Raw genomic sequence first — 24,818 nt, forward strand, 5'->3', positions numbered from 1 at the left:
GTTATCTTCATTTATCTATCTGCAAAAGCTAGCTAGATATCTAGAGGCATCCGTTGTTCAAAACATACACACACACACACCCCCAAAATGTCACTGGACTGATACAAGTTCCTCGGATGAGCCAGAGTAGCTCTTTGCATCTTGCTAAAGATGCACTCTCCATCAGTCCAGATTATAACTTAGTGCATAAAAAAATTCAGCTGCAGACATTTTCAATCCTATGGTTAAGTAACATACACAGTTGCCATTAAAGAACATTATATTCTGAAGCTCAAGAGATTGCTCCTGGATGGTCAGACAGTAGCCATGGCTAAGGGTGCTTTTGAAGAACTATGGCTAGTATGTCAGCTGCAATCTCTCTTGACGAAAGAAGATTTGCCCACTGTCACACCCTCCCCATAGTAACACCTAGTTTGCAATGTGCTTTACATAAAGCTACTCTTGAAAAGTGTTCAGAAACTGCAACTGGTACAAAATACTGCAACCAGACTGCTATCAGAAACTCATGGAATGAATCATGAGATTCCATTGTGATCAGACTACACTAAGCTCCCAGTTTCTGAAGCCAATTCAAGCAACGAATAGGAAAACAATATCTGATGGATCATCCCCTGCCACTTGTACTTGCCTACATGATGGGATTGTAAGTGAGGCCCATCATGGGGTCCCATCAACACAGGTACAGAGGACACTGAGCAAGTATTTTTACTGAACATGCCCAAGCTTCAGAACTCTTTCCCTCAAGAACCCAACCCCCCCACGCACTTTATAGATTTTGCAACATTTTGTTAAGAAAGCTATTAACTAGCTTAGTTACTTGATTGCCATTTTTGTTGCTTACATTTAATATATTTTACTTTGATTTAATTTATTGTATACTATTGTGTGTGGTATTTTAATGTTGGACACCAGGTAAAAAAGCTACTAAGAAATATTAAAATCAAAACTATCAGTACAACAATAGCAGTAGCAAAGGAAGTGAAGTTCTGATCAGTATGGTTATGCTTTAATAACTCCTCTTAAATACTCAAATTAATGTGCAAAACATACAATCACATCTGACTAGCACACGAAAACAGCTTCTATTAATTTGGAAGTAGCTATTTCAAATGTTCTTTTAACTGAATTGCAGTCATATTTGCATGTCAATGAAGGAGTTGAATGAATTCCTTTAAAATAAAAATTGCAACACAAACACAATCAATCCTGACTTTCAAATATAGAAATATCTAACGTTCTTTATTTTTAATCAAACCAATTTACAATAATGCTAAAACAGGAAGAAATAAAACGGGTTATTTTAAGTATTATATTCATGGGGAGTTCTACAACTACAAGAACCACCAGCAAATGAACGTGCAACGTTTTAACTGGGGAAAATATGGGTAAAGCCAGGAAATTATTAGGAAAAATGAATTTGAAGAACAGGTGAATTTGCATCGAATTCAAGGCTAATTCTGAAATACGGGGGGGGGGGCGCCCTGCATCATCCGTGGGAAGTTTTGTTCCAGAAACCCCCACAGATACTGAAACCTGCAGATGAAGAAACCCGCGGGTCTTGGGGCTCCTCTAACCCTCTGGAGGCGATGGTAACTGCACTCTGGTCACTTCTAGAAAAAGTTCTGAGGGCCAGAGAGGCCCTGCTCAGTCTCCACGCGCCTCAGAACACCCTCTGGAGGTGACCAGAGCACAGCTACCATTGCCACCGGAGGGTCCATGTAAGGCCAACCCCGTGCGTTTGGGACCCATGGATAGTGAAATCTACAGATCCCAGATATACAGATACATTGGGCCCAGGTACTACAGCTACAAATATAAGTTTGTTCCTAGGCTAACAAATCTTTTAGTGAACTTAAATATAGAAGGTCTCTGATCTGACATTTGAGTTAGATAGATAGATACTTTATTAACGGTCATCCGACCAGCTAGTCACAAAACAACACAACAAAATACACAAAATTAAAACCAACATCCCTTTACACATATATAAAATCATAAAATCATCAATTTATACTCTCAATTTTCTTTCTTATCAACTGTGCAGCATGACAGAAACGGGCCACCCTGAACGATATATCAGGATTTACATCAGACAGCAGAAAGGCAAGCTGCTCCTCCACCTGCATCCCCGTTACAGCGCCAAAGATCGGGAAAATAAATTTAGATCGCAAATCATCATACTTTGGACACTGCAGAATAATGTGGGCAGTTGTCTCCACCACATTATTATGGCAGGGGCACAGTCTCTCTGAATAAGGACGCTTTGCGTAATGCCCCAAAAGAACTGCTGATAGGAGTGCATTGCACCTGGCTTTACTAAAAGCAATCCTGAATTTTGGAATAACGATGTTATAAAAATACCTGGCAGGAGAAAGCGTAAGAGCTTGATCACATTTGAGTTACGAACATCTGACTTACAAAGGGGTTGCTGGGGCTTTGACCCAAGCACAGCTGTGAAGCAAAAAACAGAAGCTGCTTGAACACAACCAGAGCAACTCAAAAGCTTTAAAAATAGTGACACCTTAATGTGGTAACGGGTAAAGAACAGCTCAATTGTTAAACATTAAAAATCTGGGGATTCCTGGAGGCAGAAGGGAAACAAAGTTGAAGGAAGTAGTCAGAATGGCCAAGTCCGATTGGGCACATGGAGGAGATACTGCAATACACTGGGGAGCATTAATATGGTAAGAGAAAATGTGGGCTCTGAATGGAGGCAAAATAACAAAACACTGCCACCTTTTACTACTCTCAAGTAAAGCAAAACATGCAAAACAAAATCTGACGTAGTTCAAGCACTATGCATTATTTTGATTATAATTTTAATAAACAAAATGTAATTTTATGTATTTTATGTGTCATTTTAATACTGATTATTATTATGTTACTTTCTGTAAACCACTTTGTAAACTTTTATTGAAAAACAGTATATATTCATAATCAACAACTAACCTCATACATGCATCCTGCACCATACTAACCCACACATTTGGATCTGGTGTCCTAAACTAGGAAAAGCCACAGGAATTACCATCCACCAGAAAAACTTCTTTTGCCACAGCCAACTGTTAGTACATTAGAGCTTCATGGCAAAGTTCAAACAATTTAGCCTTACTCAGCAATTTCACTAGTGCCCATAATAGCCTTTTGGGTTTACCTGTGCACAAATTACTTCTATGACTGCAACCCAAACAGAAGAGATATTCAACAACATCAAAAGGTGACAACTTCTTGCTGTTCCAAGGATGAATACCACTCCATTACTCTTACAGTGCAGATTTTAAACCAGTACGGCACACATCCTATTATAGTTGTTTTCTAGCCTCATCTACCCCTTCCAACACATTATTAAACACTAGTGTGTATATGCTATACAGGAACAAGTGCTATATCACCAGAACATACATAGGTTCAAAAATTACTATTTCTCCTTTTTGCAGCACCTCCTTTCCATGGACATTAGTCAGTTTACTACCCACCTGAAAGTGAAGATAAGCATTTTTCCAGTTTAAAAAGTTAGGAGCGAGCGAGGAGCAGTCCGTTATATAATAATGGCAATAATAAAAATAATGCATCTGAATGAGCAGAAGAGATGAGCTCAAGTATGTCAACTAGGCCACATATGGGGAAGGGTAATATTTTCTTCAATTTCAGTTTTCATAAAGCAACAACTTCAAAATCCTATATGGGTAGACGTGTTTGAAAATTGTGTCATTTTACTCAGAAGTACGCCCACTGTGTTCAGTAAGACTTAGGCTGCAATCCTATCTTACTCACCAGAAACAAGCACCTCTATGTATAAAGAGTGCTTAGAGGTACAAATTTACTTCCTTATTTGCTAGAAAGCTTGTACTTTTTCCCTTATATCTCTACCATTTTCAACTCATCTCTCTATTATTTGTAGTGCTTTTTAAAAAGCATAAATTTTTAAAGTAGGAAATCTAGCAGAAAATAAATCAATAAAAAGTTTCCATCACTATCTTAACCCACCAAATGCCCACAAGTGCTTCCACAGTCTGTCAAGGATCCCTTCTTACGGTTAGTGCTACAAAACTGTGACACACAGCTTCTGTTTGTTTTTCCACCAACAAGCTTCTTGTCAGGAGGGCACATACACTTAAGTAATCAACTGGTAATCCTTTGTACTTGGTTGTATGTTATTCAAGAACAAAAACACTAAAAAGGCCATCCTATCTACTCCTCCATCAAGAAGCTTCTGATTTTAGAAATACATAGACAACACAATTTTACACCAATTGTAAATTAATGATGCTTCATTAACTGTTTCAGATCCTCCATTCTGAATTACAAGTGGTTAACAAATTCATTTTAATCTCTAGACATACAATAAACTGAACCAAACCTGAAATGGTGTACAAAAAGATAAGAGCATGCTTCACAAAACATTTTTGTGGCGCGAGGGCATAATTTTTTATACACCATATGTCCAGATTAAATATCTGAGCATTTGCATTATTGCAGGTACTACTAGATTGCAGCCTCCAGTTTTCTTTGTGAGGCTGTTAAATGTTATCAAAATAGCAATTTAATAACAAATGCTTTATGTTCTTCAGGACACCTCCAAGAATTATTCCTCAAAGACACACAGTAACAATAGACTATTTTAAAAACATTGTTATGGAACCCAAACTTCAACTATTACTTATTCAAAATTCCAATCCCCTATACATAATTGGAGAAATAACTTTCCTACACATGTTTACTCAGTAACAAATCCAACTATGTTTTTTCTACCAGGATCAGAAAAGCAATTGTTACAGTGGTTCTCTCACATGACCCACACTATAAACTGAAGGTGCCCAATTACAATTAAGCAGCTCTGGCTTGATCCACACCAAATCTGGATGGGGGACTGCCTGAAAATGCTAACTATATGGCACTGAAGGATGCCTGCAGCTTCAGGAATGACATTTTTCTCATCTCTACACAGCTACTAATGTTTTGTAGATAAACAAAAAACACTGAACATATGACATGATCAAACTCTTTGTAGGTAGGGCAGAATACAAGCATTCAAACACAAAAATGAAAAAGAGTGAGACTGAGACAGAAGATGTAGCATTGAAGGTATGTACCATAATACGCAAAGATTATGAATGTTGTACAGCTTATTTCTGTCTTGAATTTAGAAAACTGCGAACATGAAAACATGCATTGCCAAGCATCAGTTGGTTTTCTGCTAATTTTTTTCAAAACCAAAATCCAAGAGCTGATCTATACAATGTGCCACCTAAACTAGTCACATCTAACTTTTGAAAAACTTGATCCAATTTTTATACGTATGTAATGTGTCTTCAGGAAAACTGGCAAGTATGCAATTAAATAAATTGTACAGCTTTCCCATCATCCATGTAGGACACTGAAATAAAATTCCTTACACTCCTGTTACACCAACCTTTCTTTTCATTCTTCACTGAACACTTTTTCCTCTCCCTTCCAATGTTTTCTCTGTCCACTCCACCTAATTCAGAAGGAACAACGTATAAATGCGTTTTGCATCTGGACTAAAACTGATACTACAAAGGCAGAAATACAAACAAGAGCTGTATGAAATCCCAAAATTTCTCACGAAGAAGGCTCCCTGTAATTCTTAATACACTTTCCTTCAAAGCACATGAGAACAGCAGTCATAATTTTGAGGTGGAAGGCTGTAACAATAGCAACAATGAGATGTTTACACACATTTTCATAATGCGTATCACTGTAGCACTGACATGATGCTTTATTGGATAATATTAAGGAAATGTTCTGTAGATATTTTGTAAGCATCATTCAACAGCAATGAACAAAGAAAATCATTATTTCATGTCCTTCATCAATTTAAATTGCCACAGTGGCTTAATTTTCTGTATCCACTTTTTTGGTTACAGCATTCAGCTATATCAATTTAGACTACAGGTGAAAACCATAGGGCCAACGGGCCAGATGCAGCCCCAAGAAGTTCTTTATCTAGTCTCTGTGATAATTGGGCTCTCCCATCACTATCCTTTCAGCAGCACCACTTCTGCCAAGCCTCTTGGAGTGAGAGATGGAAGAGGTGTCCTCAGAAAACAAGAAACACTACAGGGGAAGGGGAAGACCAAGAGCTGTGAGAAAGATGCTGCCAAGATGCAAGGAGAGCTTAATTATCACACCAACCAACCTTTTGGCAGCTCTGCTTCTGCTCAGGCATCACTTTACAGACCACTTCTCAGCTGCCAACTTCGACAGACAAAAGCAGCACTGCTGAAAGGACAGCCCACATGACGACTGGGCTCTCCCATATCTTGAAAATGTGATCAAGATTTGCACATTTTCTCTTGTTTCATTTGCAGTGAGTTTCTAGGTGACAACAAAATGCCTATTCCTAGCCATCATCTGCTTAATGACATCACTTCCTGCTTAATGATGTCACTCCCAGCCCTCAGCAGGTGCCATGAATCTATTCAGCCCACAACATGAAATGAGTTTGACACCCTTGGTTTAGACAATCCACAGCAAATAAGCTAAAAGGGAAAAATGAGGGACAATGAAGATTCCATGGAAATTAACAACTGAAGACGACTCTGGACCTGAGACCTCACTTCAAACTGAAAGGAAGTCAAACTAATGACATCTGTGTGCATCCGGGGAGTCTTATCCTTTACTCCCCCACTGTTGAAATTTGGATTCAAGGTGCCACAAGACAGGGACCTGTCAATTTTGTTGCTTAGGAATGCACCAGATTCAACAACAGTGTTTAGATTCAAAAATATGTGGAAAATATTAAACTCAGTGAGATGAAGTATACTTAATCTACAACAGTGTTGCTCAAGGTTTGTCCTCCACCATACTACTTCCCATGGTCCACATATCTTAAGTACCCAGGAAGGAAATGGTAATGACATATTTGCCAGTTACTTCTGAGTTGGGAGGCCAGATGTGACACAAACACACACCAGTAAGAGGCTCAAGGTGGACTTTGAAGCCTTTTGAGTGCAGAAAAACATGCTCTGGAGTCTCCTACCACTGTTTGTTGGTCATGTTCCTAGTCTCGCTGCCAGGTGTCCAGCGGTCCCGAGAATACCACCAGACACCATCTCAAGTACCATTGGTGGCACCACTGGTTGAGGAACACTAAACGACAGTAAGCCTTCTGGAATGAGGCACAAGTGACAATATACCATCAATGGGTGCTGAAGTTACAGAAACAAAAGGCGAGACTCCTACACATCATTCTTATGGTTACTACTGAGAAAATCCAAAGCACCCTCTGACCCCCATTCTTGATATTGGTCACTTTTACTAGGTCTGCCTTCTGTCTTCATCTCATCACTCTGGATGTGGGTTATTGTTATTGTGTGTTTAGGGGAATCCCCAAAAAAGTGTGACTCAGGCAGGGCATTGGGAGGGCTCCCCCTTGTTCCCCCCACATCTCCGCATCCCCAGGGCACAGGGAGGACCCCTTCCCACCATACTGCGTCAGGACACATCTTTGCACCCCCAAAGCATAGGAAGGACCCCCTTCCCCTCACCCCTCATTGTCTCCAGAGCACAGGAAGGACCTCCTTCTCCCCACACCTCATCAGGGCACTGGAATGGCCCCCTTTCCCCCACATCTCAGCACCCCCACCAGGGCACAGGAAGGCCCCCCTTCCCCCCACACCTCAGCGCCCACAGGGCACGGGGAGACCCCCTTCCTCCACATGCCCATCTCGGCACTGAGCGAGAAAACAGCCCTGACGAGCCCACCGCGGAGGGTCCTCTCCAGTCTCCCCCCGGGCAGCCTGGGGGGCTGAGCCGTACCTGGGGAGAGGCGCGGGGAGCCTCCCCTTCCCCGGGGGCGGCGGCGGCCACGGCTTGCGCGAGCAGGCCCGCGTTCCACACACCTCCTCCGCCCCCCGCAACGGCTTCCGGCAGCGTCAGCGCGACTCCATCCGCCCATCACGTGGAGGAGGAAGGGGCCCGGCCGCGGCGCGCTCCCCGCTCTCAGCGAGAGCCCGGCCGCGCCGTCGCCACAGTCCCCGCCGCCTCCTCCCCCCGCGGACGCCGCCCGACGCCCCGGCCGCTCTCCATGATGCTCTGGCCCCGCCCCTCCCCTCAGCCGGCAGGGGCGCTGACGTCACCACGAAGGCCTTCCCGGAACACCAATCGCCGCCGCCAGGCCGGCCGAGGAGCCCTTAGGCCCCGCCTCCTCTTTTCCTTCCAGGCACCCTTCCTCCCTCCTCGCGCCCCCGCCTACCGGAGCAGCCTTCCTTTGTTTTCGCCCAGTTACGCGGAGACCGCCACGGGGGCGGGACCCTCGACGTCAGCGGGGTGACGCGGGAGGCCGGCCAACGAGGGACGCTTTCAAGGCCTTGCGTGCGGCGCCTGCGCACGTGGCTGGAGGGAGCCCCGCCCCTTCCCCTCCGAGGGGGGGCGGAAGCCTCGTTCTTAGTTTCAATTTGTAACGGCCGCCTCCTGCCCCTCCCCTGCCAGCCGGGTGCTGCTGGGCACAGAGAGCAGCAGCGCCTGGCGCCCTCCCGGCCCTGCCTGGACGGGACTCTCTACGGTGGACGGGTGGTACAAGTCCACACGTGTTCAGGATTGGTTGTGTACACAGACACACACAGACTCACACCGTCAGTCTGTATGATCAGTCAGTGTACGTGTGTCAGTCAATCTGTCACAGACACACGCTGACTGACATTCACACAGACACACAAAGACTGACTGACACAGTGACTGACACAGACACAGAGGTGGACAGGCACAGAGAGAGAGAGAGACACACACACACACACACACACACACACACACACACACACACAAATCTGTATAAACAGCAATATCATGTGGGGCTGAAGACTAACAACACAGAACATTCAAGAGCCACACTCTAGTCCGGAAACATTTTCATTGGGACTGATCAAAAGTCAAAACTCTTCAGCATGCTTTAAAAAAGGCACAAGAGAGCTGCAGGTCAAGTTCATACGCATTTCAGGTGTGTTGTGTACACACACAGAAAGGTCACGCAAAAGCACAAATCCATAATCTCGTGGTGCTGAAGACTAACAACACCATTCAAGAGCCACACTCTCGAAACATTCTTATTAGGACAGATCAGGAAGTCAAAACTCTTCAGCAGGCTTTTGAAGCTCTAAACAACTGCAACAGGGTGGGTGCTGACAAGCAAAATGGGGGGGGTAGCTGGGCAGGGTGCCTTGAAACAGTGCAGTTTACAACTATCTGAAGATGGAGTTATAGGACAAGTTGAGTAGACTTCTGTTGGTCAGCGCCCAATTTAGGCTAGACACTGATCTCTGGCTCCATACTGGACTGATGAGAAGGCAACTGTGATAAATGGCAGCCTGAAGTAGGGAAATGTTTTTATCGGGATCAATCAAACAGCAAGCTTTCAGAATCCCATAACAGTCTCCATCAGGTTAGAAGCTGCAGCCTGTAAACAAAAGATGGAGGTTTCCATGCACAGTTGAAACAGCCTCTGAAGGTTGCAAGACAACTTCAGGACACACAAAGGCCTGCTTCAAGAAAGGAATAAAAAGTGTTGACTGCCCCCCAATATTCTGGAAATATTCAGACCAGTCTCACAATTTTGTTATGAACTGCAGACTTTAAGGTTATTGCACCATATGCAGCTCACTTTTTGGTTTGTTTTGCGGTTTTAACATCCAGCCTGATGAAGATTTCTGGGGAAACAGTCTTTCCATTGCACCTCTTTTAAAGAACATTATTGCTCAATCACCACATTTTATGTAGTCCAAGCAATCACATCATATTTGTAACAACTGCTTAGTGACATGCACTAGTCCTTTAAACAAAAGACCAATTGAATTATGCTTTTAAGTAACTGGACAATACATAAGCTGCACTTTAAAATTAGCCTGCAAATGCTGATCTGTAAAAAGAAGTTCACACTTGGGACTGTGTCACTTTGAGACTATTCTCATTCCTTTGATCTTATACATCTTTTCCTGCCCTGAAAAATAAACTCATGCAAACCCAAATATACCCCAGACATCTAAAAGCAAATGAGAAGGCATTGATTTACTTTCTGCTCCATTATCAAGTAGGCAAAAATTGTGCTTTGGAATAAGGATGTTCCATCTTTTGGAGAGGCATTAAAGTGACTATAAAACTGTGTTGCTATTGGCATAAGAAATCTTAAATAACTCCCTGAGCACACAGTTCTGGTTGTCATTTTTAATCTTGTGGGGAGGGGAGAAAAGAAACCAGTCCTATAGAGCTATTAGCTTGCAGTCACTTCACTATATTAAAAATCTGATAGAAAAACTATTTTTTAGATACTTTTTATGCCAAAGCTACCCAGAAATTAAAACTGAACTAACACAGCCACGAGAACATGCTAGGTTAATCATATTCCAGAAAACTGCAGCTATACTCCAGTTTGTCTCATACTCGTTTTTCCAGACTCAGAATCCTACCAGTTTAACTGGGCAACTGACTGATATTATACCTAAAATAACAATTGTTAAAAGACAATCTCTGTCCTGATATAACTGGAAAAGAGATGAGTGCCCATTTGCTTCTAGCAATTAATGCCCATACAGGTCAGGGCCAACTCTGAAGCTAACTTTTGGCTAGCTAGACTCAAATTAGCATCCAACGAGGAGCCTTGCACCACATTTGGTTAAGCCTCAAAGCAAAATTGTATCTCCTAAAGTGTATTTTTGGTGGGAAAGTTTTTTTCCAGAGGCATGAAGGGAGGGCATGAGGCAGGCCAATTTCAGATACACCTGGAAAAAGACATTTTTGTTTCCAATTCTATCCTGCATTTCACTAAGTGTACAAGGCTGCCAACGGTAGCCTAATCAAACTTAACACACATTTTAAAAATTGAGACCAAAATACACATACACAAGCCAGTGTATCCTAGGACACCTTCATTTTCCAAATTCCTGGTAAGCAAATGCTATAGATCAGAAGTTCAGTGCAATAGTGCACATGCCATGTTTTTAGCCTAATTATGTTTTCTGACTGGCTCTGCAAAGTCTACCATCAATTCAAGAGTCAGAATACAGAAGTTAAAAAGTTAAAAAGCTACTTATTCCTCATTTCATTTATGTTTTCCCCTCTTACACCAAAATAACTTTAAAAAAATTAATGCTCTGAGAACTAATGCAATTCTGCAAGCTCCAATATAACTCCATGTACCGAGTTACTTAAGTATTGTCACTGCGTGATAGAGAGGCGGATTCTGGGTCAAGCTGAGAAAAAAAATGCACAGAAGTGGAGAGTACGAAGGGGTGCACCTTAGGTAAGCACTTCCTCTAAAGACAACCCCCTCAACTTCAAGGAGAAATAGCAGTTTACGAACTGGTATTACCTCTACGGTAAGGTCCATAGCCAAAGCATGGAAGGTTAAGTGGGATAACTTCCTCAGATGAGCTGTTCATAACAGAATCCAAGTCAACTTGAAAATTATTTACAGAATGATTAAAAATATTTGGTAGTTGGCAACCTTCAGTCTCAAAAGACTATGGTATTGCGCTCTGAAAGGTGGTTCTGGAACAGCGTCTAGTGTGGCTGAAAAGGCTGATTCGGGAGTGACAATCCCTTCCACACTGGGAGCAAGTGCAGTCTGTCCCTGGTCTGTCTCCCTGGCTATGGGCCTTCCTTCTTTGCCTCTTAGCCTCAGACTGTTGGCCAAGTGTCTCTTCAAACTGGGAAAGGCCACGCTGCACAGCCTGCCTCCAAGCAGGCTGCTCAGAGGCCAGGGTTTCCCACTTGTTGAGGTCCACAACAAGGTTGTGAGGTTGAGGGGCCTTCAGATCCCTCTTGCAGATGTCCTTGTATCGCAGCTGTGGTCTACCTGTAGGGCGCTTTCCTTGCACGAGTTCTCCATAGAGGAGATCCTTTGGGATCCGGCCATCATCCATTCTCACGACATGACCGAGCCAAGATAGCGGGACAGATCTTTAGAACAAATGTGACTTCTCTCCAACACAGACAAGATGTCCATATATTCAGGTGATACCAGCTTGGTTTAAAAGACTACAGAGCAAATACAAGAGAAATACTTCCTGCTGTCAGTTTCACTTATTTTCCAATGATCATTTCACCCACTGAGCTCAGAACACTGCACCACTTAAGAGGCCACTTTTAACAGATGTAAAATTGCTACTAGCTACGATGATCAAGTAGTTTGGTTGCCTTATTTTTAAAGTTAATTTTACAGGCTAATTAACCAGTGGTTTTTAATCTGAACACACAGAAATAAATATATCTAAACACACAGTGGCTGAAGTTTTCCCCTCCAAAAAGATACAGCAATGCAATGTGAGCAACTTCCTTTTTTTCCACCTGCTACTACCTTCTGACTTCCAGTTTGACTTTACTGGCTGTTTAGTGACAACTTCCCTAGGATGATCATAACAGAATTAAATTAAATGGATGGGTCAGAGCACTGACACAATGCAAAGGTTTGTGTCCTCTCAATGCTAAACTTATTCCAAATACTACCTAATGTCACATATGCTGCATGTAACAATATGCTGTATATTTTGTAATGATCGTATTAAAAACAATACACACACATCTTTGTTTCACTATATATAATAATAACAACAACAACAACAACAACAACGCCTCACTGGGACATCAATGTTTGTTAATGTACACAAAAATAGCAAACACATTTCACACACATGTAGTTCAAAATTACATTACTGAGTTGGGAGAAAAAACTGAACATTGTACCTCTTCAAATATGCAACACAAAAGCATACCTCATAATAGCAGCCAGACAGAGCAGAGACCCAGCCAAAAATACCAGGGTAGCTGCCTGGCTTTTGCTGGCAGCTGCTACAGAGCATGGCATTATCTAATGCTGCTGCCAGTCACCATGGGAACGACAAGCTGCTATATTAGTTCAGGTAGAAAGAAGTTCTAGTGGATGGCATATACAAGGAAAGACCAGAAACGGATCAGATCAGACAATGCTGAATTGTGACAGTAATACTAAAAACCCAGGGGAAATTTCAACAGAATACAAGCTAGGTGTAGAGTTTGCTTTGGCTGATTTTTAAAAAGCCATTCACACAAAATATTTATGGCATTCCAGATGCTGAAATCTGCCCAACTGGCAGAAGTTGGGTGTGTGTATGTGCATGGGTATATGTGCACCCATATGTAATGCAGAGCCATCACTGATCAAGCCAAATGACATGCAAAGCACTGCCACAGCACTCAAAGTCCTAGTCCAGGTGGCTGGCAAACCCTGATTTGTGGCCCTTCAAGTGCAAATTCTAGAGCAAAAATTTTGCTGTACAATTCCACCAGCACTGCAAGTAACTATTGGCTGGTGCCTAAAAGGGTCCGACTCATCACTCCCCCTTTCAATGCTACAACATGATAAATGTAAACCAGGGGTCTCCAAACCCCAGCCCGGGGGCCAGATGCAGCCCACAGCCAGCCTCTAGTCTCCTGAAAACCTCTGGCCCACTTGGCCAAACATGACCGGAACTATGCTCTGGTTGCATCTGGAGGGTATTCAAGGGCCAGAGAGGTTGAATGAATGATCCCATTCATTCATTTATTCACTCATCTAAGTTCCATCTCTAATTTAAATAAATTTTATATTTAAATTTTTTTTCTGACCCTCAACACCATGCCAGATTTTTGATGTGGCCTGGTCAAAAAGTTTGGAGATCCCTGATGTTAACTACAGAGAATCTTATGGTACCTTAAAGACCAGCAAATTTAGTGTAGCTTCAGAGTTCACCCACTACAATCAGTTTTACAGCCCAATCCTATGCATGTCTGTGGAACTCCTTGCCACAGGATGTGGTGCTGGCGTCTAGCCTAGACGCCTTTAAAAGGGGATTGGACAAGTTTCTGGAGGAAAAATCCATTATGGGGTACAAGCCATGATGTGTATGCGCAACCTCCTGATTTTAGAAATGGGTTAAGTCAGAATGCCAGATGTAGGGGAGGGCACCAGGATGAGGTCTCTTGTTATTTGGTGTGCTCCCTGGGGCATTTGGTGGGCCGCTGTGAGATGCAGGAAACTGGACTAGATGGGCCTATGGCCTGATCCAGTGGGGCTGTTCTTATGTTCTTATATGTCTACTCAGAAGTAAGTCCCATTAGAGTCAATGGGGCTTACTCCCAGCAAGTGTGGATAGGATTGGGCCCTTAGTCTTTAAAGGTGCTACAAGAATATTTACTGTTGGCTGCCACAGCCTAACACAGCTATACCTCTGAAAGCTTAAAAAAAGAAAAGCTCTCCTGCAGCCATATACACAAAACCTATCTCCCATCATTATGAGGATGGAAATGCTCCACGGTGTGGCTAGCATTAGTGAAGTGCAATGAAACAGCACCACCATCCCCAGAGGAAAGAGTAGTTTAATTGGAAAAAGCCCTGAACAGTCAACTCATAACCAAAGACATCTTCACTTCCTATATACAAGAGTGGCAAGGGATTCGGGTGGCAAAGCAGAGAAGCCAATAATGAGTATCATCATCATTTCACCTTCTCCATATCTGCTGAGCATATAGACTCCAAAGAAAAACAATACTTGCTCCTAAACAACTCCAAGAAAGCCTTACATTTCTTTAACAGATATTGTATTTTCTAGTTTTCATTCCTATCAGCAAAGAATCTAACAGAACCAAAATAATAATCCAAAGTAATGCTGCAAGAGGAGGCTGAGAATGATGTGCAAAAATATTGTTAGGAATGAGGGCCAAAGTTTCTTTTGCAATGGATACTGGTTTACTAGCCCAGGATGCTTGAGGGATGTTTCTTCAACAGGAGTTACTGGGTGGAAATGTGGACAGCTTGTGTTGAGTGTTACAGTTACAGCCTGAATGAGGTGACCTGACCCCCTCCCCCAAAAGAAAGCTCAAGGAATGCAAGTGAAGAAAAAGAAGTTTTGGAAAAGAGCATCCCAGGGCCTTTCTGGTGAACTGATGTGAGGTGGTGTGTCTGCTGCCAGAAGTCCACATGCAGCGGGCCTCTGCTCTGCTGGTATATTTGCAGACAAAAAAAGTAGTGTGTTAAGCATCCAGTGATATCTCCTCCAAATGCAGGTTAAATTGCCCCTGAAACCAATCCCACTTGGGGAAGGGTAGAGTGCATAACAATATGTAGAGGACTGATTGCATAGATTAGGTAGGGAAAGCAATACAGAACATCTGGGAACTTTCCGATATAAAGTTAGGGTAGAGTTCTTAAATGTTTTAATTTCAAGGACCATTTTCCACATCAACTTATCTCTGAAGGATTTCTTAACAACTGCTACAGAGTCCTGGTGCATTACCCAGGATCTTCTGAAACACAATCTAGAGCTTAACTATATGCTCTGGTAAACATGTAGTACAGGGTGGGCCCCCGGGCCCCATATCCATGGATCCCATATCCACAGTTTCACATATCTGCAGATCTGGATTTTGAGGGGCCCCTGGAGGTGAAGGAAGTTCCCTCTGAGCCCTCAGGTCCCTCAGAAGGGAGGGTCTTCTGAGTCCCACAGAGACCATGCACATCTGCCTTGCTTCCCAGCCCTCAAAATGCCTTTTAAAGGCATAAAAACATCACTTCCAGTTTTTCCAGCAAAACAGGGACATTTTTCCCCCTTGTTACAGTCATTCTGAGCCCAGCAGAGGCCACAAGCAGACATGTGTGGCATCTCTGGGGCTCAGAAGTCCCTCTGGAGCCCTCAGAGGACCATCCCCTCCCCTCCAGAGGTTGGGGGGAGGCATCCCATGTATCTATAGAGAGTTCTGGAATGGATACGGGGCACGCCTGTATGACCCTGTGTCTGTGCATGCAGTTATTTTACACTTTAAATAGCAATGGTGGGAGGACCAATCAGGCTGGTGGCACAGAGAAATAGAGAATTCCACTGTGCCATGGTCCTAATGAAAATCACTCTCCTGATCAGAACATTCCATTGGTGCTGACAGAAATTTCTCTTTCGGGACTAACAGCAGCTCAGGGGATGCAATTTTTGTAGATGCTGCAGTGTAGTGAGAGAGGGTTAAATTCCCCCCTCCCCTGCACACCATGGTCTTGATCTATGCAGCAGCTACATTTAGCTTGTAAAATGCAGGGCTGTGCAAGTTTGGCCCCTAAACTGCATACTCAATTGACATGATACACTCGCTCAGTCCTTCAATCACCTGCATCACCCCCACATGAATCGAGTATGCATTTTAACACACCCCACACTCGCCTGCTGCTATAACATTGCTGGGGAAGATAGATAGTGGGCAGGCAAGTTGTCTCTGGGGAGCCTGTCATCTCCTTCTAATCTTCTCATTGAGAGCTCCTGATAAGCATCCAAGAAAGCCCACGGTTCCCCAGAATATAGTCTGAGACCAACAGGTTAGAAAAACATTGATTTTGCCCTCATCTAGATTCAGCAGATCTATGTTACTGCAGAATAATCAAACCAGTGATTACATATCCATTTTGTCACATGGGATGCACGCATACCATGTTCAGAATATACTTCTGCCTAATGTAAAAAACATGCGGTTTCACTAGCCTTATAAAATCATTTCCTATCTCTTCACACCTCGGGGGAACATTACTAAACAGTATTTTTACAATGTCTTTACCTTTCAGAAAGAGAAGGCAATCAAACCTGGCTCTTTGACATCGAGAAGTCATTCAATTTTAAAAAGATACACACAACAGCCTTTTCATTTACAGGGCCTATGTTATTTTATGGAGCAATAACAGTTCAGCTCTACACTGTACTGAGATGTCAGAACACTTAAGTCAAGCGAAGATATACAGTGCCGGAAGATACAGCTGTTATGAAGAAGCTAATTTTTCAAGTCTTCCATCATACCTTTCCAGGTATTCACGTATTTTCCCCTTCATTGAAAGGAATTTTTTTTTGGGGGGGGGGGGGAGGGTATTTTATTCCATATATCCACCTGTAAACATTTATCACATTCCGTAGTCTTAGATACAATATAGAATCACAACAAATGCAAGGGGAAAAATCCTGCAATACTAGGAACTAGACTGTAGAATTTCCTAAATCACACCAGGTTCTGTATCAAATAAGTGAATCAGGTCCAAACATTCCAGGTATTGAAATACAGTGCTGCTAAATTCCAAAAGCATTTTCAAGGAGTGCTCTACTCCTGGCAATTAGAAAAAGCCCCAAACACTTCTAGTAGACTAGGAATAGACTAAAAATCCATAAGAGGGTAAGTATTTCAAGAAGGGTTATTTAACACTGTGCATTACTGTTTTCCAAGAAAATAAACACAGTTGTGTTGGTACTGGACAAACAACTTTAAATAAGGTTCCACAGCTCTTCGGTCCATGAGGGAAAGAGAGGTCCTACATAATCTCATGTGTTACTTTACTTTTCAGATTTGTATACCACCCTTTCCCCAAGGAGCTCAGAGTGGTGTACATGGTTCCTTCCCACCTTTTTGTCCTCACAACAACCCTGTGAGGTTGGTTAGGTGAGAGAATGACTGGCCCAAAGTCACCCAGGCAGCTTCATGGCTGAGCAGGGATTAGACCTAGATCTTCCTGGTCCAGGTCCAACAGTAATTAAACCAGACATTATTTCCAAAAAAATATTGAACAGCCCAGTCCTAACCAAATTCCCCTGTGCCAATGCATCTGCACTGGCAGCGATCTGCTGCAACCTGCAGGGGAATTTTAGCTGGTGGAGGTCTCCTTGGGGTAAGCCCTAGCAGCCGAAACGGGTCAACTCAGACCTGCACCAGTGATATCATTGGCACAAGTCAGTGCTGATCTGTGTCAGCAGATCAGGTCCAGGGTTAGGATATGGCACACGCTGGTACGGCCTATCTGACCCAGTCCACCAACCCCTACCCTGCCTCTGTGCCAGTCTTACTTGCTTCGGAGGATGTCCTTCTCCCCAATGACATGCACAGGAAGGCTCTGGCCTTCATACTGCTGCAAATGCTACTACCAACTCAGATCATTACAAGAACATTTTCAAGATAATCTTCATAATCAATCGGAGCTAGAACCTTGCTATTTCAAAACAATAGGTGCTATTCTTAGGAAACAAAGTTTTTGGCCCATTGCTACATTCTGTACTTTCCTTCACCCTACAGAATCACATCTACTATCTGGCCTATAATCTGACCAATTTAAACACCACTATTAGAAACGAACACAGCATTTTTGAGATATATCCACATTCACCCAACCTAGGAGAAGTACGCATGCATACAAATGAAGCCTGGGATATCCATTATGTCTTCAAATGTTTGATGCTCAAAACAGCAATTTAGTCAACACAGTCTTGTGGTGTAAACATTTAGCTCCATTCTTGAAACATGGGGAAGATTCACAGCAGAAACTGAACATTTTGTTTCCAGCATTCCCTCATGGTTTACTACAAAGCAGAGGTAACCAAATGATACACTGTACTTCGGAAGTACAAGCAATTTCCCACTACAAGGAAGTTGGGAACCCTGTAAGTATTTGCGGGGCAGCGGCACCACAACAATCACAGCAGCCTGTTTTCAGTTCCCCTAGTGGGTCTTGAGCCAACAGTTTGGGTACCCCGATCTAGTGGACGCCAATCGGGTCTGCTTAGAAAAAAAAATCAACAGTTTCAAACAAACTACATTATATGCCTCTTTCATCAATTATTACATAAGACAAATTGTAGTTTTGCTAGAAAAACTGGTAATGGGAAAAGAGGCACTTTTAAAGTGGTGACTCTCTTTTGCAGTGAAAAAGCAACCACTCCTATTTATTTCACCACAGCATCCTTACCAGTGGCCACTGCAGGCATATGCCTAAAATCTTTTTCAGATTATATAACGAAAAGATTCACAAACCATTCCGTAAACTTTTTTCTGGTGAAAGTCAGTGTGTAAATATTAAATAATAACTCAATGTTTTACTGATCTGCAAACAGAGAAAGCCACTGTCACTTCCATATCTGAAACAATTCACTTTTTTACTTACCTTGTCACTGTCATCAGTACAGATGTGGTCTTGATGGATCAGCTGGCACTGGAAGGAAGCACCAACACCGCCTGCAAGGAAAGTGGAGAGAAAATGAATATATTTGAACACAGTATACTAAAGCTTTAGCTGCTGTGACACATATCTTTAACGCATCTTCCCTGTCCCAGAATCATGGCTGAACACTTTCTCCAGTTTCACAATTTACACTTTTCTTTTGCAGTTCAACAAGATATCCATATGCAGGTGAAGAGAGTATGTGGTGCAGTAAGCTGAGCTGAGATACAGGAACCCCAAATTCAGCTTCTTACTTAGTTATGAAGGTTCACCAAGTGACTTTAGGAAAACATCTCTAACTTTCTGGGTTGTTGCCAAACTAAAGCACAAGTCAGCTTCTCAGAGAAAGTCAGTAACAAAAATTAGACAAATCAAGAAGAGAAACATACCTCCTTTAGGTTTCACCATTACAAATGTTCTGGAAAATATTTTTTATTGTATATGTAGAAATGAAATATTGTATTTTCATTGTCAATTTTAGTTGTGCAAACCAAAGGGGCCCTGGGCCAACGCAAGTCCCTCGCGTCAACCCAATGTTGTTGCAAAAGTGCTGTAAAGCATTTTCTTGCTGACATAAGCGGAGTTTGGCCGGTGCACAGATGTGAACTGGCCTTCCTGCACTGAGGCAGGCCCCGGGACAAGGTGAGTTTGCATCAGCTGAGCTAGGTCAGCGCAGGGATCTGGGGGGACATGGGGAGGAGGTGGGAGGGAGGCATTTTGAGGCAAGGCAGGCAGTGGACATTCCCAGGGGCAGGTAGGTGGGGAGTGGGAGGCGGGCCCAGGATCCAGCACTTGGGCCAGGTCCTAGCCCCATTCCCAGGTTGCTCAGATTTGCGCCACTGATTTAGGTTGGGCTGCTGTGGCTCTCCCCAGGGTAAGGGGAAAGCATTCCCTTGCCTTGGGCTGACTCACAAGCTGCCTGAAACTCGTGCCAGATACAACACAGGCCCACTGGCCTGCCTGCTCCAGTGCAAGATTGTACATGGGCAACCCAATCCTTACTTACCCAAAGAATTTAAAAAAATTCCAGTAATTCTGCCAGTTCCAATCCCTTGAAATGTTTTGATAAAATCTATTATATTTCTTAAGTATCACTTTTCAACCTGATGCACTAAAGCAGGGGTGCTCACACTTTTTTGGCTCGAGAGCTACTTTGAAACCCAGCAAGGCCCAGAGATCTACCAGAGTTTTTTTACAATGTTCGCGCCATCATAACATTTATGTGTACAATATATGTTGGTGTACCTTGCATAACCGCATGAGCCAATATTGCACAACACAACATAACTATAAACATTTTTTGTAATTACTTGAGTTTACTTTGATGACTTGCACTGAAGTGAATCAGCCAAGGACGCATAGTCCGGACAGTAGCTGCTGACAGCCAGCCTCAAGCACACTTCCAAATGGTCATCAGTCATGGTGGAACTTAATGATCTTCATGTAGGAAAAGGCTGACTCACATAAATAAGTGGAGCCCTTCCTGCCTCAGGTGCTCTTATATCTGAGGGCCCTATTGCCTTCAAGTGGCTGCAGCTGTGCAGCACACTCTGCTGGATGCCCAGGCCTTACCCTTAAAGGGGCCACTGCTGACACCACATCTACCTCCTTACCAGATCTTCCTTGATTCCAATACAAATGGGGGGGGGGCAGATCTCTATACAGACCAGTGCAAAAACAAGGGAAAGGTGTGGGGGAGGGAAGATCTCTGTATAGACATCACAGCAAGACCAGTGCAAAACCCCCTGCACACAGAACCAACAGATGGAAGTGGGGGGGGGGGGCAGATCTCCATACATACCAGTGCAAAAACAGAGGAAAGGTAAGTCATCCCTAGGAGAGTCAACGGGGCTCACTCCCAGGGATGCGTGGGCGGGAAAGAAGCCTACCAGCGGCTCCTCTCCAGGACTACTCACGAGTCAGCCCCAGTAGAGTCAACGGGGCTCACTCCCAGGGATGTGTGGACAGGAGCTCACTCCCAGGGCGGGGCTCACTCCCAGGGATGCTTCACTCCCAGGGCGGGGCTCACTCCCAGGAATGTGTGGACGGGAGAGAAGCCTGCGATCTACTCATTTTGCCTGGCGATCGATTGGTAGATCGCGATCGACTTATTGGGCACCCCTGCACTAAAGCAACCAGCTTGGCAAAACTAGGCAGTTGAGTCACGGGTGGTGTGTGAGCATACAGAGAGAGACAGTTGGCATACACTTATTTTATGTTCCTTCAAAATATAAAGTGTAACTTCTGAATTGAGTAGGCTAATGTTATGAAATCTGTTCACTTTTAGATAAATCAGCCTGAGATGGACAGCATCATTGTCACACTGAAAATGTGATCACATGCCGGAGGACTATTGTAGCCAATTTTGCATCTTTTTGATTACACAGTTCACGGAAGTTAGGCATCCAATGCAAAGTGGGCTATTAAAAATGGTAACTAGAACTGAAAAATATACAACTTGATTAGAAAACTAAACATAAAACCTTAATACCCAAGCATTCTATTCTCTGCCCATGTACAAATATGTACCAAAAGACCAAAGGCAGTTTTAAAATGGCATATGTATGTTTATACCTTGAAGATGTAAACACCATCAGCTACAAACCACAGTATTATGAAATGTCAGACCTCATATCGCACCACAAACATGTAATGAGCCTGCAGGAATACTCGAGACCAGACTAATATATAAATAGGCAACAATTCACTAATATGTCCTTTCCACTGGATTAAAGCTGCAATCCTTACGTATGTTCCTGGCAGTAAGCCCAATGAATACAATGGGACTTATTGCGAAGTTGACATGCAGGATTACACTTTAAGGCTCTAAATGACTTGTTACCAAGGTGTCATCTACAGTAATCTTTTTTAAAATTTTCATTTATACAAGAACTTTTAAAAGTCTGATATACAGGTCCAGCCTATTTATACACGGATTTGACTCAACACGAATGGCCACTGCAAATGAGATGGAATGTGCTGATCCCTGGAGAAGGGGAAAATGCAACCCTTTAAAATCAATTTTAAAAACTGAACAGTCTTAACAATAGCCTCCTTAATGGGGGGGCAGCTGACTGACAGTCCATCAATCCTTCTCTCTCCAGAGACCCCTCCCTTCCCCCTGAGCAGTGAAAGAAAGGTCATCACTTTGCATTGGTGAAGGGAAGGGCTGAGTGAAGCATTTGGTGGAGGACTGATTGATGGATTGTCTTCTTAATGACTCTTACCTTACATCTCAAAGGTTAGCAAGGTTATTTTTAAAATCACCAGAGCAAAGAAACTTTGTTTTTTAAATTGATTTGTTATGGTTCGTTTTTTTGCCATTCATGTGAGTGCTTGGAGCGGAATCCTCAGGAATAATGAGGCTCAACCGGTAATATTGCCTGACTTGCTCTGCATTTTTGCCTCCAACTACTGAAGAGGAAAAGTTACACAGTTCTCAAAGACCACCTTTCATCCATTTCTCCACCCATACACTTAATGCCTCTGTAGTCCACGAAGCTGAAAACACAGCTTGTAGAAGGTTCTTCAGCAACTGCTGCTAGTTTTATTATGCCACAAGAACTTTCTTGGTCTGAAGTCACATAAACTTCCCAGTCTGTTTCTTCCCTGCCCGTTCTTTTCCTCCATGATCAGCATAAAATATGGAAAAAATCAGTGTTCTGTTATGAAGCCACTACTCTGCATTCAGTGAAAACATGCTGAGCCCTACCCAGCATTTGGCCTCTGGATGCTGTTCATTCATGGACTAGAGCCAATTCACATCATTTAAGGCCTGAGTCACTCCACAGGCAAACTTGCTGGCTTTACCACAGCCATTGGAACACAGTTCATGTCATGGCTGCACAAATATCCTGGCTGGTATACAATGAACTTCTTCAGGCAAGCCCAAGAGCTCGCACATGTCCAGTGGGATTTTGGCCTTTTTCTTTGAACAGCCAATTCCTATGCCATACCACATGCTGCTGATGAGAAGTCAGTTAGTTTGATCTGTAACAAGGAGGGCTTCAGTTTGGGAAATATGCTTTGTGAGTATAGCAAATGAGTATCCACATTCCCTGGAACCTTTCATCTGTGAGGAGTGTGATTCCACAAGTTTCCATTCAGAATACACCTTTTTAACATGAAGGCTACAAGATGCTTGTCTGTCCTTACAGTTAAAGCTAGTTCTGTCTCACAGTAGGTACCAATCTTCTAGCTAGAATGCCTTTTTTCCCTTCTGTCAGTCTCAATTTTAAAGCACTTTCTCTCCTTGATTTTCAAAAACTAGTTATTCTTTATTTAAACAAGGCAAGCTACTATATAGACACATGCTATGCTTATAATTTATTGTTCTGTTTCAAAGGGGGTATGGGTCCAGTTCAGACATTAATGGTACCTATCGCTAAACCTACAAGCCCACAGCATGCTCCATCTTCTCTTTCCATAATTCACAGCATTCAAAGAATTTTAGTATTGCATCTGCTTTGGACTTAGCTATGGTGGTAGTTGGCAACCTTCAGTCTTGAAAGACTATGGTATAAGCCTACAACACCCGGTATTCCGAGGCGGTCTCCCATCCAAGTACTAACCAGGCCTGACCCTGCTTAGCTTCCAAGATCAGATGAGACTGGGCATGTGCAGGGTAACAGTTGCTGTGGTAGAGCTCACCAAAATTTCCAAGTCATATTTTAGAGATAATGAATGTCTCCTCTTAATCAGATGCCTTTTTCATTTGTTTTGTTTAATGTTGCTACAGCATTACTTACTGTCTAAAAAAAATCTTTGCACAACAGCAGCACCGTATTTTAATTCACGATATAACTCTGTAAGTATCTATAACTGACAGCTGAAAATGCCTTATGAGGCAGGCAAATACTGTATTCAGTTCTTAAATGCACAAAGTAATTTCTGCTTAGCTTCATTTGTAGACTCAAAAGATCGCACACCTTCTCCCTGACATGCAAGCTACCCTGGTGCAGGGAAGGATAGTTGGGAAAGAATTTGAAAACAAGTGACTCTATACACACAGGGTAATAAGGGCATTATGAAGAGTTTATCTTTCAATTGGCTGTTATGGCACTTCCAAGTGGAGGGTTTTGCAGACAGGAGTATAATGAATCAGCAAACTTGAGCAGAGATTTGTGTGGGGAGCAGCACATTATCCTGACTTCCCATGCCAGTAGGATACCCATCTCATCTGTGCGGAAGCACTTTTACAAGCAGCCTCGGAAGTTTATCAAAGGTTCATAATTTTATTCTTCATGGTGTTTAATTCTTGGTATTTTATAGAAAAAAGACATAGCTCAAAACATTGGTTTACAAATTACATCTGCATGCTGGGAGCTCTATGTGGCCATGATAGTGCTTAAATCCCCTTCCTACATGTGGGAAATTGTGGGAAGTAACCCATACCTGTGCCTTCTGACCCTGCAGCACTGGTAGACCCATGTGAAAACATTTCCACATGGATTTAAACTGTTTCCACACGGAGACCTCATTGCACAGATTCAGTTTTCTGCAGCAGCCATGCTACAAATTGAAGATTTCTATTGCACTTCAGAACAGTTATCTTTGATTAGCAAATACCACTGAATTTACCAAATTATGAATGGAGAAAAGTTCATATCCAGGGAATTAATTCCCATCTTATTTCGGAATCTTTAGGTTTTTGCATTTTGTTAAGCAGTTTTAAAGGACAAGGCAATAGCATTAAATGCCATGACCTCTATGTCAACAACTTCCATAAAATTGCACAATAAACTGACAGAATGACAGGTATCATGGTAAACATTGGTGCACCTCCTCCTAGCTTTAAGATGCATGGATTTCATATCATGCAATTTGTGAACTGGCAAGC

The 24,818-nt window shown here is 42.8% G+C and overlaps 1 protein-coding gene and 1 pseudogene across 4 annotated transcripts in view; both read right to left on the reverse strand.

Moving 5' to 3' along the window:
• RNF38 (ring finger protein 38) overlaps nucleotides 1-24,818 on the reverse strand; it is an 87,036-nt gene that overhangs the window by 19,967 nt on the left and 42,251 nt on the right. Inside the window, exons 1-2 of one of the 4 annotated variants that reach the window (XM_066616725.1) lie at nucleotides 7,783-8,026; nucleotides 5,414-5,479 (exon numbers count right to left, since the gene is read on the reverse strand). In XM_066616725.1, coding sequence (XP_066472822.1) covers nucleotides 5,414-5,425 — 12 coding nt within the window. In that variant the 5' untranslated portion in view covers nucleotides 5,426-5,479; nucleotides 7,783-8,026. Of the gene's footprint in view, nucleotides 1-5,413; nucleotides 5,480-7,782; nucleotides 8,027-18,922; nucleotides 18,994-24,818 lie in introns of those variants that run through there. The other 3 variants (XM_066616724.1, XM_066616726.1, XM_066616727.1) reach the window with 3 other exon arrangements.
• Nucleotides 23,502-23,618, reverse strand: LOC136642496 (5S ribosomal RNA; annotated as a pseudogene).

This window comes from Tiliqua scincoides, chromosome 2, assembly GCF_035046505.1.
Source record: "Tiliqua scincoides isolate rTilSci1 chromosome 2, rTilSci1.hap2, whole genome shotgun sequence".
Lineage (NCBI taxonomy): Eukaryota > Metazoa > Chordata > Lepidosauria > Squamata > Scincidae > Tiliqua > Tiliqua scincoides.